This window comes from Pseudophryne corroboree, chromosome 4 (genome assembly GCF_028390025.1).
Source record: "Pseudophryne corroboree isolate aPseCor3 chromosome 4, aPseCor3.hap2, whole genome shotgun sequence".
Classification (NCBI taxonomy): Eukaryota; Metazoa; Chordata; class Amphibia; order Anura; family Myobatrachidae; genus Pseudophryne; species Pseudophryne corroboree.
The window spans coordinates 1,909,591-1,927,803 of NC_086447.1; the positions used below are offsets into that span (position 1 = coordinate 1,909,591).

General features: G+C 49.3%; 1 protein-coding gene across 5 annotated transcripts in view; it reads right to left on the bottom strand.

Annotated features, from left to right (window-relative positions):
• The window catches only part of IFT172 (intraflagellar transport 172), a 553,694-nt gene that overhangs the window by 2,912 nt on the left and 532,569 nt on the right, over window positions 1-18,213 (bottom strand). For 4 of the 5 annotated variants that reach the window (XM_063914906.1, XM_063914909.1, XM_063914907.1 and 1 more), the window contains 2 exons: window positions 16,375-16,466; window positions 13,997-14,082 (listed from right to left, as the gene is read on the bottom strand). In XM_063914906.1, the coding sequence (XP_063770976.1) occupies window positions 13,997-14,082; window positions 16,375-16,466 (178 nt within the window). Of the gene's footprint in view, window positions 1-13,946; window positions 14,083-16,374; window positions 16,467-18,213 lie in introns of those variants that run through there. The other variant, XM_063914908.1, reaches the window with a different exon arrangement.

Below are 18,213 nucleotides of genomic sequence, written 5' to 3' on the forward strand. Positions count from 1 at the left end.
TAAGGAGTTGTCCTGAGGCTCGGTGCCTAACAACTGTTATGAATTTGCGAGTGGTTTTTTTCCTAGCCATATAAGGGGCAAATTCTGAGTTGAGTATAAAGGAAATAAAGCAAGTAACTGTGTTCCTGGACAGACCGTGCTGTAAGGGGGGCAAATACAGTTCTTATTCTGTGTGCATGCAGGGTAAGTACTGACTGCTTCTGCATGAAGCCCACACATGCTGAGCAGCTTCATTCTCATACTGCTATGTAGCGCTGAGCTAGGACACGCCTCTCTGCACATGTTACATCTGCCCCCCTGCAGTGCAGCATGGTATTACCCAGTCGCACTGCACTAACATTTCCATGAGTGCTGAGCGACCACTGGCCATATCATTACCGGGTAGACTGCCTGAGAAAACAGGATTTTAATTACCTACCGGTAAATCCTTTTCTCGTAGTCCGTAGGGGATACTGGGAATTAATTTAGTACCATGGGTATAGACGGGTCCACATGGAGCCATGGGTACTTTAAGAAGTTTAACTACGTGGGCTGGCTCCTCCCTCAATGCCCCTCCTACCAGACTCAGTCTAGGAACTGTGCCCGAGGAGACAGACATACTTCGAGAGAAGGATATAAAAGGATAGTGGTGAGATTTCGAACCATCACACACAAAACAAGAGGAAAGCCATGCTAACCAAAACTGAACAGCATCAGCTGAACCAAACAACAGTTAACAAATAACTTAGCAGGCAAACACAGCACAGAGACGGGCGCCCAGTATCCTCTACGGCCTACAAGAAAAGCATTTACCGGTAGGTAATTAAAATCCTATTTTTTCTTACGTCCTAGGGGATACTGAGAATCCATTTAGTACCATGGGGAAGTACCAAAGCTCCCAAACCGGGTGAGAGAGTGTTGAGGTTCCTGTAGAACTGATTGACCAAACTGAAGGTCCACAGAGTTCAAAGTATCGAACTTACAAAACTTTACAAACGTGTTTGAACCCGGCCAAGTAGCTGCTCGGCAGAGCTGTAAGGCCGAGACATCCCGGGCAGGCACCCAAGAGGAACCCACCGACCTAGTAGAGTGGACCCGAACAGATTTTGGAACTGGCAAGCCTGCCGTGGAATAAGCATGTTGTACAGTAAGCCTGATCCAGTGTGCAATAGACTGCTGTGAAGCAGGACACACAATTTTCTTGGGATCATAGAGCAAACAGCGAGTCCGATTTCCTGTGATGAGCTCTCCTCTTTACATACACCTTCAAAGCCCGTACCACAACTAAGGACTTTGAAGTAGCAGAGGTGGTCGGCAACCACCGGAACCACAATAGGTTGGTTGATGTGAAACGTAGACACCACCTTAGGAAGGAATTGCTGACGAGTCGGAGTTCAGCTCTGTCCTCGTGGAAAATTAGGTAGGGGCTCTTGTGAGACAACGCCCCAGCTCCGAGACGCGCCTTGCCGAGTCCAAAAGCATGTCCGTCTTCCACGTAAGATACTTTTCTTCAACCTCCAGTAACGGTTCAAACCAGTACGATTGGAGGAATATCAAAATCAAATTGAGATCCCAAGGTGACGTGGGAGGCACAAAGGGAGGTTGGATGTTCCGAACACTTTTCAAGAACGTCTGCACCTCAGGGATCGAAGCCAATTGTTTCTGAAAGAAAATAGACAAGGTCGAAATCTGAATTTTTATGGAACCTAGGCGTAGGCCCACGTCCACACCCAACTGCAGGAACAGCAGGAAACGTCCCAGATTAAATTCCACCGTAGAATATCGTCTGCTCACACACCAAGAGACATATTTCTTCCAAATACGATGGTAATGTTTCGACGTTACACCCTTCCTGGCTTGGATCATAGGGGGTCATTCTGAGTTGATCGTAGCTGTGCTAAATTATAGCACAGCTACGATCGTAAAAACACAGACATGCGGGGGGGGGGGGGGCGTCCGGCCAGCACAAGGTTAGCCCGCCCCGCATGTCTGTGCCAGCCCCCCCGCACAAATACAAAAGCATTGCACAGCGGCGATGCCTTTGTATTTGTGGAATATCTCCCGGCCAGCGCAGCTCCTGCGTTGGCCGGACCACTCCCCCTTAATGGCGGCTTAACCCACGGCTTTTCAAACAGGGTATTTAGTTCCTTTGTCACAGGAAAGTGGCTGGGAATTTTTGCTGTACATTAAAGTAAGATTCCTCACACTCCTCTGTCACCTTATCAGGAATATTTAGGACTTCCCTGATGGCGTCTATGAGCGCCTCAATACCTTGGGACAGAGTACCCTCCCCTGCATCTATGTCCACTTTACTTTCCTCCACTTCTCACCCATTATTATCAGAGTCAGAATGCAGGATTTGTATGTTTTTGCGAACAAATGGTAGAGGACTGAGACACTTATTTGAGTACCGAGTCCTTTTGCATACACTCAGCCATAGATCTTAGTCTTAAGTATTGTGTCTCTTTCTCATTACGATATAATTTAGTAGAGATGGTGGAAATCATCCCCATAATGGAGTCCAGCCATGCTGGCTCCACCCCACTTGTCTGAGAAGGGATACTGCACTGAGTACACACTAGCAGGGACGTGCAGTCAGGGGAGGCAGTGCCTCCCCTGTGATTAATTAGTAAAATAATACATAGAAGATACTTATGACACTGTCACGATCCGGGTATCTGGACGCCATTTCTTACCCATCAGATGCCTCCTAAGGCTGGCTCAGCGCTCCAGGACCGGATCCCATCTGTTATCCTAATGTTCACATTCCTGCATCCTCTCCTGTCTCTCTGAGACGCTGTCACAGTAACGCCTTATTACATCTGGCATGGCGTCTCCCGCGGCCTCCGTCGCCGTCCCTGAGCTTCTGCATGCAGAGTGTCAGAGTGGCGATTACGTCAGCCGCGGCCTCCGCTGTGTCCGCGTGGTTGGATGTGCACTTGTCAGCCTGGCGTCTCCTGTCTCCAGTGGCCGGCGCCGCCATTACTGTTTTCATTACCACATGGATTACAAACCAAACTTCCCTCCAAGTGTCTGCATGGGCGCAGCCATCTTGGATTCTGTCAGCTGATCATTTCCTCCAATCTGTTGTCAGTATTGTTAATCTGCATAATTGCCTAGCCAATCTCTTCCTTGCTGCAGGTATAAATACACTGTGCCTGAGCAAGGAAGGCGTCAGTGCTTTGGTTGTCAAACCTAGTTCCTGTTTGTCTCTCTCCTGTGATTGTCTTCCAGGTTCCAGCTCCTGTCTCAAGACTTCCACCATAGAGACCCGCACCAGCATTCCACCTGCGGTGTAGCCTGACTCTCCAATCCATTGTGGATTCATCTGTTTCCAGCTACAACATTACCTGCTTCCAGCTCAGCTTCCAGCAGAGTACAGCTTCCCTTAAAGGGCCGGTGTCCTTTCTACACTTTACCACTCTCCACCGGTATTATTTCTCCGCTCTCAAGTTCTACATTTCAGTTCATATTTCATCGCTCCCAAGTTCATTTATTATTTAACTGGTTCCAGCCAGTATCCACTCCGTGCTAACAACAGTCTGGTTCCAGCCAGTATCCACAGCAGCTGTTTTATCTTCAGCAACCCAGCTTTTCCTGGAACACCAGCTGGCACAATCCTGGGTTATCTCCATTGCTACAGTCGGGCCTGGTAAGGACTTTCCATCTAGAAGATCATAAGAACTATCTCACACTACCAGTGCCCTGTGGCTCCTGCCATCCTGTAGTACCCAGGAACTGTATTTATTCTTTGCTGACTTTTACGTTTTCTTTTACTGCTGCTGTGTTGCGGAGTTGTCATAATAAACATCATTGACTTTTATCCAAGTTGTCGTGGTCACGCCTTCGGGCAGTTATTATTCATGTTACTTACATGTCCAGGGGTCTGATACAACCTCCCAGGTTCCGGTACATCTCAGCCCCTACAACTGAGGCTGCCTCCCGTCAGCTCAGGCCCTCAGTTGTGACAGTAAGCACTGACCTAATGAATCCAGCCGGAGACCAGGATCAAGCGGCCAGGCCGATGCAAGAACTGGCAGCCCGACTAGAACATCAGGAGGCTGCACAGGGCCACATCATCCGCTGTCTCCAGGATCTCTCTACTCGGCTGGATGGGATTCAGACAACTCTCCGTGGATCAGGCGCATCTGGTGCGTCAACCACAGTGACTCCAGCTATAACCCCACCCACCTTACCCATTTCTGCTCCACGTCTTCATCTTCCAACGCCAGCAAAATTTGACGGATCTCCAAGATTCTGCAGGGGATTTCTCAACCAGTGTGAGATTCAGTTTGAGCTACAACCTGGCAATTTTCCCAGTGACCGTACAAAAATTGCCTACATCATCTCTCTTCTCAGTGGCTCCGCCCTTGACTGGGCATCACCGTTATGGGAGAGGTCCGACACCCTGCTATCTTCTTACACTGCATTCGTGTCAACATTCAGGCGCATCTTCGACGAGCCAGGCCGGGTAACCTCAGCTTCATCCGAGATTCTCCGTTTACGCCAGGGGTCACATACTGTAGGACAATATCTGATACAGTTCCAGATCCTGGCATCCGAACTGGCATGGAACGACGAGGCCCTGTATGCTGCATTCTGGCATGGCTTATCTGAGCTTATTAAAGATGAGTTAGCTACCAGAGACTTACCTTCTAAGTTAGATGAGCTAATCTCACTCTGCACGAAAGTTGATTTACGTTTCAGAGAGAGAGCAACTGAGCGAGGAAGATCATCTGCTCCAAAATCTTCTGCTCCTCCTCCTCGTCAACTGTCACCATCTAAAGATGAGCCCATGCAAATTGGCCGTTCCCGTTTAACTCCTGCTGAGCGCCGAAGACGTCTCTCTGAGTCTCTTTGTCTTTACTGTGCAGCTCCGTCTCACACCATCAATGCCTGTCCCGAACGTCCGGGAAAACTCCAAACCCTAGCTCGCCCAGGAGAGGGCCGGCTAGGAGTAATGATCTCCTCTCCATCTCCTCATGATTGTAATCTCCCAGTCTCGCTTCAAGTTGCTCAACGTTATCGGAACGTCATTGCTCTCCTTGATTCCGGAGCAGCTGGGAACTTTATTACTGAAGCCTATGTTAAACGGTGGTCCCTACCCACCGAGAGACTTCCTTCCTCCTTTTCCTTAACTGCCGTGGATGGCAGTAAAATTTTTGATACTGTTATTGCTCTAAGGACTCTACCAGTTCGTCTGAGAGTGGGAGTTCTTCATTCCGAACTTATTTCACTTTTAGTGATTCCAAGAGCCACACATCCTGTGGTCCTGGGCCTTCCATGGCTCCGTCTTCACAATCCTACAATTGATTGGACGACTACGCAAATCCTGGCATGGGGTTCCTCCTGTGCAGAGACATGTTTGTTTAAAGTATTGCCTGTCTGTTCTTCCTCCCCCAGGTCGTCTGATGTTCCACCTCCTCCATATCAAGATTTCACGGATGTGTTCAGTAAAGCTTCTGCTGATATCCTTCCTCCTCATAGAGAATGGGACTGCCCGATTGATCTCGTTCCAGGGAAGGTTCCACCTCGAGGCCGAACTTATCCGTTGTCTCTGCCTGAGACGCATTCTATGGAGGAATACATTAAAGAGAACCTAGCAAAGGGGTTCATTCGACCTTCTTCTTCCCCAGCCGGCGCAGGCTTCTTTTTTGTAAAAAAGAAAGATGGTGGTCTGCGGCCGTGCATCGACTACAGAGGTTTGAACGACATTACCATCAAGAACCGTTATCCTTTACCCCTGATTACTGAGCTCTTTGACAGAGTTAGCGGAGCTACCATCTTTACAAAGCTGGACTTGCGAGGTGCATACAATCTCATCCGGATCCGTGAGGGTGACGAGTGGAAGACCGCCTTTAACACCCGTGACGGACATTATGAGTACCTCGTCATGCCCTTCGGATTGAGCAATGCTCCAGCTGTCTTCCAGCATTTTGTCAATGAGATTTTCAGAGACATTCTATACCGTCATGTCGTGGTCTATCTAGACGATATCCTCATTTTTGCAAACGATTTAGAGGAACATCGTTTTTGGGTTAAAGAGGTTCTGTCCCGTCTCCGTGTCAATCATCTCTATTGCAAATTAGAAAAATGCGTCTTTGAAGTCAAGTCCATTCCGTTTCTAGGGTACATTGTGTCCGGTTCCGGACTAGAGATGGATCCTGAGAAACTACAAGCAATTCAGAATTGGCCGGTACCCTTAACCCTCAAAGGGGTCCAGAGGTTCTTAGGGTTCGCCAATTATTACCGAAAGTTTATACGAGACTTTTCCACCATTGTGGCGCCTATTACTGCTTTCACCAAGAAGGGTGCTAACCCGTCCAAGTGGTCTGAAGAAGCCATGCAAGCTTTTCATCTTTTAAAACAAAGGTTCATCTCTGCGCCTGTCCTGAAACAGCCTGACATCGACTCTCCTTTCATCCTAGAGGTGGATGCCTCCTCCGTTGGAGTAGGAGCGGTGTTATCTCAGAGGGCTAAAGATGGCCATTTACATCCTTGCAGTTTCTTCTCCCGGAAGTTCTCCCCAGCTGAGCGCAACTATGCCATTGGCGACCAGGAGTTGCTAGCCATCAAGCTCGCTCTAGAAGAGTGGAGGTATCTGTTGGAGGGAGCTTCTCATTTAATCACCATACTTACAGACCACAAGAACCTTTTATACCTGAAGGGCGCACAATGTCTCAACCCTCGTCAGGCCAGATGGGCACTTTTCTTTTCCAGGTTCGACTTTAAACTCCAGTTCTGTCCGGGCTCTCAGAATCGCAAGGCCGATGCCCTTTCCCGCTCATGGGAGCAAGAAAATGAGTCAGAGTCTTCAGACAAGCATCCTATTATAAATCCGTTGGCATTCTCCACGGTAGGGATGGACTCTACGCCCCCATCAGGGAAAAGTTTTGTGAAGCCGATGCTAAGGAAGAAGCTCATGCATTGGGCCCATGCTTCCCGTTTTGCCGGACATACAGGTATCCAAAAAACCCTGGAGTTTATCTCTAGGTCCTATTGGTGGCCAACTCTGAAAAAGGACGTCTTGGAGTTTATTGCATCTTGCCCAAAGTGTGCCCAACATAAAGTATCCCGCCAGTCGCCTGCGGGGCAACTGGTTCCACTATCCGTTCCCCGTCGACCATGGACCCACTTGTCGATGGATTTCATTACAGACTTACCCATGTGCAACAAGTTCAATACCATCTGGGTGGTAGTTGACCGGTTCACCAAGATGGCACACTTCATTCCTCTCACCGGTCTTCCGTCAGCTTCCAAGTTGGCTCAAGTATTCATACAAGAGATCTTCCGACTCCACGGTCTTCCTGAAGAAATTATCTCAGATCGAGGAGTTCAATTCACAGCCAAATTCTGGCGAAGTTTATGTCAAGTCCTCCAAGTCAAGCTAAAGTTTTCCACGGCTTACCATCCTCAGACCAATGGTCAAACCGAGAGGGTGAATCAGGACTTGGAGGCCTTCCTCCGCATCTATGTGTCCTCCTCTCAAGATGACTGGGTTCAATTACTTCCCTGGGCCGAGTTCTGTCATAACAACCAGTATCATTCTTCATCTGCTTCAACACCATTCTTCACTAACTTTGGATTCCACCCTAAAGTTCCTGAGTTCCAACCGCTTCCAGCAACTTCTGTTCCCGCAGTGGATATCACCTTGCATCAGTTTGCCAATATCTGGAAGAGCGTACGATCAGCTCTGCTCAAGGCATCGTTCAGGTACAAGAAGTTTGCGGATAAGAAGCGTCGAGCAGTTCCTGCTCTCAAGGTGGGTGATCGGGTATGGTTATCCACGAAGAATTTGAGGTTAAGAGTTCCCAGTATGAAGTTTGCACCTCGCTATATCGGTCCTTTCAAGATTGAACAAGTCATCAATCCTGTTGCTTACAGACTCCAGTTGCCTCCCTTCTTAAAAATACCCAGGACATTCCATGTTTCCCTGTTGAAACCGCTGATCTTGAATCGGTTTCATTCCTCACTTCCTCCAACTCCGAAAGTCCAAACTCAACGAGGCGTTGAGTATGAAGTGGCCAAGATCCTGGACTCACGTCACCGTTACGGTCAACTACAATATCTTATTGACTGGAAGGGTTATGGTCCTGAGGAACGTTCATGGACCAATGCTTCTGATGTCCATGCTCCTGCCTTGGTCCGGAGATTCCATTCCAAGTTTCCTCAAAAGCCAAAGAAGTGTCCTGGGGCCACTCCTAAAGGGGGGGGGGTGCTGTCACGATCCGGGTATCTGGACGCCATTTCTTACCCATCAGATGCCTCCTAAGGCTGGCTCAGCGCTCCAGGACCGGATCCCATCTGTTATCCTAATGTTCACATTCCTGCATCCTCTCCTGTCTCTCTGAGACGCTGTCACAGTAACGCCTTATTACATCTGGCATGGCGTCTCCCGCGGCCTCCGTCGCCGTCCCTGAGCTTCTGCATGCAGAGTGTCAGAGTGGCGATTACGTCAGCCGCGGCCTCCGCTGTGTCCGCGTGGTTGGATGTGCACTTGTCAGCCTGGCGTCTCCTGTCTCCAGTGGCCGGCGCCGCCATTACTGTTTTCATTACCACATGGATTACAAACCAAACTTCCCTCCAAGTGTCTGCATGGGCGCAGCCATCTTGGATTCTGTCAGCTGATCATTTCCTCCAATCTGTTGTCAGTATTGTTAATCTGCATAATTGCCTAGCCAATCCCTTCCTTGCTGCAGGTATAAATACACTGTGCCTGAGCAAGGAAGGCGTCAGTGCTTTGGTTGTCAAACCTAGTTCCTGTTTGTCTCTCTCCTGTGATTGTCTTCCAGGTTCCAACTCCTGTCTCAAGACTTCCACCATAGAGACCCGCACCAGCATTCCACCTGCGGTGTAGCCTGACTCTCCAATCCATTGTGGATTCATCTGTTTCCAGCTACAACATTACCTGCTTCCAGCTCAGCTTCCAGCAGAGTACAGCTTCCCTTAGAGGGCCGGTGTCCTTTCTACACTTTACCACTCTCCACCGGTATTATTATTTCTCCGCTCTCAAGTTCTACATTTCAGTTCATATTTCATCGCTCCCAAGTTCATTTATTATTTAACTGGTTCCAGCCAGTATCCACTCCGTGCTAACAACAGTCTGGTTCCAGCCAGTATCCACAGCAGCTGTTTTATCTTCAGCAACCCAGCTTTTCCTGGAACACCAGCTGGCACAATCCTGGGTTATCTCCATTGCTACAGTCGGGCCTGGTAAGGACTTTCCATCTAGAAGATCATAAGAACTATCTCACACTACCAGTGCCCTGTGGCTCCTGCCATCCTGTAGTACTCAGGAACTGTATTTATTCTTTGCTGACTTTTACGTTTTCTTTTACTGCTGCTGTGTTGCGGAGTTGTCATAATAAACATCATTGACTTTTATCCAAGTTGTCGTGGTCACGCCTTCGGGCAGTTATTATTCATGTTACTTACATGTCCAGGGGTCTGATACAACCTCCCAGGTTCCGGTACATCTCAGCCCCTACAACTGAGGCTGCCTCCCGTCAGCTCAGGCCCTCAGTTGTGACAGACACATATTAATGTCATAAGTATCTTCTTGATGCAATGCCATATTTTTTATTGTGTAAAATGACTTTGGGAGGCACTGATAGCAGTGCCTCCCATACATAACAGGAACGGGGAGAGAGCGGGGGGCGGAGCCTAGCACTGGGCTTTAAAAGCCCATTGAAAAACAGTGGGAAAGCGGCACTGAAAAAAGTGCCTCGCTGACAGGGACACCACCCCCGTGTCAGCGAGGCAGCTGTGATTGGACTGTGGATCCCCTGCTGGATCCGCTTGTCCAATCACCCAGACGCAGCGGGAGGCGGAAGTTGGGACGGGAGCAGCGGTGGGTGTGCGGTGACTGCTGCTCTCCCCTGTCATGCTCCGCCGGCTCCGTCCCCCCCCCCCCCTCCCGCTCACAGGCACCAGACGTCTCTCTCCTCTGGGCGGCTCTCACCACCTGGAAGTGTCCACCGGCTCCGTCCCCCCCCTCCCGCTCACAGGCACCAGACGTCTCTCTCCTCTGGGCGGCTCTCAGCTGGAAGTGTCCGGCGGCTCCGTCCTCCCCTCCCGCTGACTTGTGCGGCTCTCCCCTGTCCTTCTCCGGAGGCTCTGTCCGCACACAGCAGCAGGCAGGTGTTTTGTTTTTTCCCCCCTCTCTTTCTCTCTGTCTCTTAATGTGTAAAAAGGGGATGCTGTCTTCCGTAATGTGTAAAAAGGGGGACTGGCTGCTGTAATGTGTAAAAAGGGGGACTGTCTGCTGTAATGTGTAAAAAGGGGAACTGTCTGCTGTAATGTGTAAAAAGGGGGACTGGCTGCCGTAATGTGTAAAAAGGGGGGTGCTGTCTGCCGTAATGTGTAAAAAGGGGGGCGCTGTCTGCCGTAATGTGTAAAAAAGGGGACGCTGTCTGCCGTAATGTGTAAAAAAGGGACGCTGTCTGCCGTAATGTGCAAAAAGGGCACGCTGTCTGCCGTAATGTGTATAAAAGGGCGCGCTGTCTGCCGTAATGTGTATAAAAGGGCGCGCTGTCTGCCGTAATGTGTATAAAAGGGAGCGCTGTCTGCAGTAATGTGTAAAAAGGGGAAGCTGTCTGCCATAATGTGTAAAAAGGGGGAATCTGCCTGCCGTAATGTGTAAAAAGGGGAAGCTGTCTGCCATAATTTGTTCTCTCTCTCTCTCTCTCTCTCTCCTCCCCCCCCCCTCCTGTGGGTTGAAATTTTTATGTGTAACTTACTTATTTTCCAGGTAATGGATTCTACTGGACAAGTGGACGTGACCGGCGTGGGATGTAAGTAAGTAATCTCTCTCATTTTTATAGGTACCCTATTGGATTCTACATGGACAAGTGGACGTGACCGGCGTGGGATGTAGGTAAGTAATCTCTCTCATTTTTACAGGTACCCTATTGGATTCTACATGGACAAGTGGACGTGACCGGCGTGGGATGTAGGTAAGTATGTGTGAGTGTGTACGTGTGTTATAATACAATTTTACTGTCACGGTATGTGTGTTTGTGTTTTTATTTGGGTATTTTTGTTGTTGTAGAACTACAGGTACCAGCGGACCCTTTATTTCCCCGCATGCTGGTACTTAAGGTTCTCCAAGTACCAGCAAGCGGGGGAGGCTTGCTGGCCCTTGTAGTTCCACAACAAAAAAACAATATTCTTTTTTTACACACATGGCTATCAGCCCGGCACCCACCGCCCAGGGGTGCTGGGGACTGCCTCGGGCTTCACCCCTGGCCCTTGGGTGCCTGGAGGGGAGGACCCCCTCGATTTAAGAGGTCCCCACTCCTCCAGGGAACCCCGGCTAGAGGTGACTAGTTGGGGGGGGGGGGTAATGCCACGGCCGCAGGGACCTACATAAATGTCCCCCCCGGCTGTGGCATTATGTCCCTGGCTAGTGGAGCCCGGTGCTGGTTTTAAAAATAAGGGGGACCCCTACATCTTTTGTCCCCCGTATTTTTGGAACCAGGACTGGACTAAGAGCCCGGTGCTGGTTGTCTAAATACGGGGAACCCCTGTCCAATTTTCCCCCCAGTATTTAAACAACCAGGACCGGCTCAAAGAGCCCGAGGCTGGTTATACTTAGGAGGGGGGACCTCACGCATTTTTTTTTTACATCAAGTTACTGGAAGCCCTGGACAACAAAACTGCATTCATGTCCTCCTCCCACTCCCAAACACTAATTATTATTTTTTTCTATAAAAATGTACAATATATCACAAGTATGATGAGCAGGCAGGCAGCGGGCATTGGCGGCATCGGACTGAGATGCAAATTAGTGGCGGAGGGCTGGGTCAGTTGATGGTGGCCGAGTTTGTAAGCCATTGGCGGTGGCAGCAGGCATCGGCTCAGAGGCAGTAGCGGGCATTGGCTCGGCGGCGGTAGGGGTCATCGCCAGGATTCGGCGGACGTTATGGTAGTGCCTCACCAGCCACTGACCTCACCGCACGCCACTGCACACTAGTGGACCCCCAGGAGAAGAGGAACACTGTGCCTTACATGTAACACACTCTTTGACATCCTTGCAGCAGAATGGCATACACACTTGAAATGGTTAACAACACAACTAACCCACACAGAGCCCTCAGGAGAGACACGGATCTAGAAAAACCAGCACACGGTGCCCTCACTGCTAAAGCACGCTTAGCCGAGTCACAGACTAAGGGGGTCATTCAGATTTGATCGCAGCAGCAAATTTGTTAGCAGTTGGGCAAAACCATGTGCACTGCAGGGGGGGCAGATGTAACATGTGCAGAGAGTTAGATTTGAGTGGGTTATATTGTTTCTGTGCAGGGTAAATACTGGCAGCTTTATTAGTTATTATTATTAGCTTATTAGTTTAATTGCAATTTAGATTTCAGTTTGAACACACCCCACCCAAATCGAACTCTCTCTGCACATGTTACATCTGCCCCCCTGCACTGCACATGGTTTTGCCCAATTGCTAACAAAGTTCCTGCTGCAATCAACTCAGAATGACCCCCTAAGTACCCAGATTGCGGACCTAGTACACTATATATCGCTCCCTCCCTGCTATAACCCCCTGGTATCGCTGAGGTAATCTGGAGGCTACAAAACAAAGAACAGAGAGCGCAAAACAGACTTAAAATTTTTTTTTTTAATATATCTGATTTTTAATTAACGTAGTCTCACATAATTAATGTTGATATCAATATCCCTTTATATCAACAGAAAGTTATAACCAAATTGCGCTATAGGTGATCCGCCTTAGACCCAGTAGTCCTTGGGGAGGATTGGCTGCTAATCTCCATAAACAAGTCCTCCTGCCAGTCGAGAACTGGTGGTTAAACAGTATAGATGGTTGCATACCTCCCAACTTTCTGCTCTTGTGGAGCGGGACACTCGCGCGGCAAAGCCGCGCGCGCTCCCGAAAAGGGTGCGTGGCCTATGGAAAAAGGGCGTGGCTTCGCGGAGGACCCGCGATCGCGAGCCACGCCCCTGTTTTCGTCACTGAGGGGGCATGCCCAGCGCTCTGTGAGCAGCTGGCATGCTCCCTCTCCCTCTGACTCCACTGAATAGACGCTGTGCGCATGCGCACAGCGTCTATTCACCGCTGCTCTGCTAAGCAGGGCGAGAGACAGAGCCTCCCAACTGCCCCCCCCCCCACCGCGGGACACTGTGGCCCGCGGGTGGGACAGCGGGACAGTCCCCAAGAAACGGGACTGTCCCGCGAAAATCGGGACAGTTGGGAGGTATGTGGTTGTATGGAGAGCCCTCAAAAGTAAGTTATTGTCTCTTTGCAATTTTTTTTTCTAGGATAGTCCTTCAATTTGGAATTAGCCACGGGAAGTTGGATGATTCTGCAAAATACCCTCTCACCAGATTTACCCAGACAGCAACATCACTCATTAGTTCATAAAATTTATTAAAATCTTTTTGTAATAAAGTAATATATGACTCTTACATCGATCTTAACATTAGTGGGATAAGGTCTTACTGGGACTTGCTGTCTACCCCGGCCGGGGAGGAGCTCCTATGACAGCCTGTCCACCCACTATGTCTAATGTTAGGAGCTCAGTGTCTTGTCAGAGGGGAATCGGACCATTAACCATGTGGGAGGTTGAGCCGTCCCCCCCCCCCCTAAGTCCCATGAAGCAGGCATGCTGGTGTCATCCAGTCCTGCCTGAAAATAAATTCATAAAATAAATGCAGAAAACTCTTCAGGAGATTCCTTCAGCGTGACCGGCTCCTCCGGGCGCATTTTCTAAACTGAGTCTAGTAGGAGGGGCATAGAGGGAGGAGCCTAATCAAACTTCTATAGTGCCCATGGCTCCTAGTGGACCCGTCTATACCCCATGGTACTAAATGGATTCCCAGTATCCCCTAGGATGTAAAAGAAATATAGCACGGGGAGAACACTGGTAAGACTCAGCCAGAGATTCCACCTTATGTACAGTACACAGTGTGAGACAGAGGCTCATACACACACAGGACAATTCTGTCACATCATTTTATTATTATTAGATGTCAGACTGGTCTCGCTCACTGGAATGAGAAGCTGGTGTTCGGGAGCCCTCCGCACCAGCGGCTGATGAACTTCAGCACATCCTGACACTCCGGGCTGTGACTAGTCTGAGGATTAGAGAACAGAGGTCACACAAGGTAAGTACATATCGCAGAAGACATACCGCAATGATAAGAGGGAAGACAGTAGGGCAGTAAGATGGAGAAGGGCGGCAGTAGAGGAACAGGAAAGGAAGGACAGTATGCAGGTAGGACAGAACAGGAATAGCAGCAGGCAGACGGTAAGCCAGGACAGGAGAGGAACGGGAGCAGGCAGACTGTTGGCCAGTAGGACAGAGGAGGAATGGGAGCAAGCAGACTGTAGGTCAACAGGACAGGAGAGGAACAGGAGCAAGCAGACTGTAGGCCAACAGGACAGGAGAGGAACAGGAGCAGGCAGACTGTAGACCAGTAGGACAGAAGAGGAATGGGAGCAGGCAGACTGTAGGCCAGTAGGACAGAAGAGGAATGGGAGCAGGCAGACTGTAGGCCAGGAGAGGAACGGGAGCAGGCAGACTGTAGGCCAGTAGGACAGAGGAGGAATGGGAGCAAGCAGACTGTAGGCCAACAGGACAGGAGAGGAACGGGAGCAGGCAGACTGTAGGCCAGTAGGACAGAGGAGGAATGGGAGCAAGCAGACTGTAGGCCAACAGGACAGGAGAGGAACGGGAGCAGGCAGAATGTAGGCCAGTAGGACAGAAGAGGAATGGGAGAAGGCAGACTGTAGACCAGTAGGACAGAAGAGGAATGGGAGCAGGCAGACTGTAGGCCAGTAGAACAGGAGAGGAACGGGAGTAGGCAGATGATAGGCCAGTAGGACAGGAGAGGAACGGGAGCAGGCAGATGATAGGCCAGTAGGACAGGATAGGAATGGGAGCAGGCAGACTGTAGGCCAGTAGGACAGAGGAGGCACAGGAGCAGGCAGACTGTAGGCCAGTAGGACAGGAGAGGAACGGGAGCAGGCAGACTGTAGGCCAGTAGGACAGGAGAGGAACAGGAGCAGGCAGATGATAGGCCAGTAGGAATGAGAGGAACAGGAGCAGGCAGATGAAAGGCCAGTAGGAAGGAGAGGAACGGGAGCAGGCAGATTCTAGGCCAGTAGGACAGGAGAGGAACGGGAGCAGGCAGATGATAGGCCAGTAGGACAGGAGAGGAACGGGAGCAGGCAGATGATAGGCCAGTAGGACAGAAGAGGAACGGGAGCAGGCAGATGATAGGACAGGAGAGGAACGGGAGAAAGCAGACTGTAGGCCAGTAGGACAGGAGAGGAATGGGAGCAGGCAGACTGTAGGCCAGGAGAGGAATGGGAGCAAGCAGACTGTAGGCCAGAGGAGGAACGGGAGCAGGCAGACTGTAGGCCAGTAGGACAGGAGAGGAATGGGAACAGGCAGACTGTAGGCCAGTAGGACAGAGGAGGAACGGGAGCAGGCAGACTGTTGGCCAGTAGGACAGGAGAGGAATGGGGAGCAGGCAGACTGTAGGCCAGAGGAGGAATGGGAGTAGGCAGACTGTAGGCCAGTAGGACAGAGGAGGAACGGGAGCAGGCATACTGTAGGCCAGGAGAGGAATGGGAGCAAGCAGACTGTAGGCCAGGACAGGAATGGGAGCAGGCAGATGATAGGCCAGTAGGACAGGAGAGGAATGGGAGCAGGCAGACTGTAGGCCAGTAGGACAGGAATTGGAGCAGGCAGACTGTAGGCCAGTGGGATACAAGAGGAATGGGTTGCATTCAGTAAACAGAATGATAGAGAAAGACTGAGGGAGACAGAGGACCAGGAGGATGGCTGAGGAGTGGGAGATGGTACAAAGGTGGTCATTCCGAGTTGTTTGCTCGCTAGCAGTTTTTAGCAGCCGTGCAAACGCTATGCCGCCTCCCACTGGGAGTGTATTTTAGCTTAGCAGAAGTGCGAACGAAAGGATCGCAGAGCGACTACAAAGTATTTTTGTGCAGTTTTAGAGTAGCTCAAAACCTACTCAGCGCTTGTGGTCACTTCAGACTGTTCAGTTCCTGTTTTGACATCACAAACACGCTCTGCATTCGCCCAGCCACGCCTGCGTTTTTCCTGGCACACCTGCGTTTTTCCGAACATTCCCTGAAAACGGTCAGTTGACACCCGGAAACGCCCACTTCATGTCAATCACTCTACGGCCACCAGTGCGACTGAAATGCTTCGCTAGACCCTGTGTGAAACTACATAGTTCGTTGCAATAGTACGACGCACGTGCGCATTGCGCCGCATGCGCAGAAGTGTCGTTTTTTTGCCTCATCGCTGCGCAGCGAACGAATGCTGCTAGCGAACAACTCGGAATGACCACCAAAGAAAACTAGGCGTTATAACAGGAATGGAGAGAGATCTTCACCTTAATAGCCATTAGAAATGTATTCCAATCCTCTTTGTTTGTGGCTTTACCAGGCTGCTTAAAATCAATCTTGTTTCTGAGGACTGGATAACCTGTGCAGAGGGGAGGACATGAATCTTGTGGTCACTTGGAACGTGTCCATTAATGAAGCAGCATTTTCTCTCTTACAAGTATAAACCGTGTTTTCCATTTTGTTGGATAATCTACTACTAATGAAATGATAATAAAAGTGACACTTTTTACACTGTATAAACACCTAGTGAGACTGGGAGTACGTGAGGTCCACAGGCATGTGCTGTTGGGCACAGGGTCACTAGATGTACATATCAGTCCACACAGGGACGGAGACATCCTGATGTCCCATCTACAGTGACTGCCAGACGCCGTGTGTCACCAGCGCAGCGCGCTCTCTCTGGTTACACGCCAATCTGATGCAGCTGGCATTAAGCTACGCGTACGTTCAGGGAATTTATCGGACCTTACTATTGGTAAATCACTCATTGGTATCTTGATTCTTTTACCTAAAAGTGAGAATAATAGCAAAGGCCATTAATGACACGCAGATTTACTCAGAGATAAATGTATTGTCGGTACAGGAGATGGGTGGAGCTGTCTCATCCGCGCTGAGGAGTTGGCTGGCCAGTCCTTGAGCAGGGCGCATAGTGATAAGGCCAGTAGATGATTCCGGGCTGAGAGAACAGGTTCTATGTTTATGGGCCTCTTCTTATGGGTCACGTACCCAACCTTGTGCCACAAAATTTCGGTTGGTTTAAATCCCGCAATGCCAACCAATTCATCATGACATCTGCTCTACGGCACCGTCATCTTTAAAGAGGAAATTTCCCCCCGGACTCCTTTTGCAGAGAGAAGCAATCTCCCCTGGGTGTGGTGGAATAATCCATCCTTCCTTCCTTCCACGATGTGCAGACAGCCAGCACCGGCGGATGGAGTGCACCCCCATGACTTACTGGATGCTTCCGTCATGCTTACACATACTGACTTGCTCGAGTGCCATGAAGGCAGGTGTGATACAGAGATCAAACTGCGCAGAAACGGACATGTAACATGGTACCGAGCTCTTATTACCAAGATCAGACATGTAACATGATACCGAGATCTTATTACAGAGATCAGACATGTAACATGATACAGAGATCAGACATGTAACATGATACCGAGATCTTATTACCAAGATCAGACATGTAACATGATACTGAGATCTTATTACAGAGATCAGACATGTAACATGATACCGAGATCTTATTACCGAGCTCTTATTACCAAGATCAGACATGTAACATGATACCGAGATCTTATTACAGAAATCAGACATGTAACATGATACAGAGATCAGACATGTAACATGATACAGAGATCAGACATGTAACAAGATACCGAGATCTTATTACCAAGATCAGACATGTAACATGATACTGAGATCTTATTACAGAAATCAGACATGTAACATGATACAGAGATCAGACATGTAAAATGATACCGAGATCTTATTACCGAGCTCTTATTACCAAGATCAGACATGTAACATGATACCGAGATCTTATTACAGAGATCAGACATGTAACATGATAGAGATCAGACATGTAACATGATACCGAGATCAGACATGTAACATGATACAGAGATCTTATTACAGAGATCAGACATGTAACATGATACCGAGATCTTATTACAGAGATCAGACACATAACATGATACAGAGATACCGAGATCTTATTACCGAGCTCTTATTACCAAGATCAGACATGTAACATGATACAGAGATCTTATTACAGAGATCAGACATGTAACATGATACAGAGATCAGACATGTAACATGAT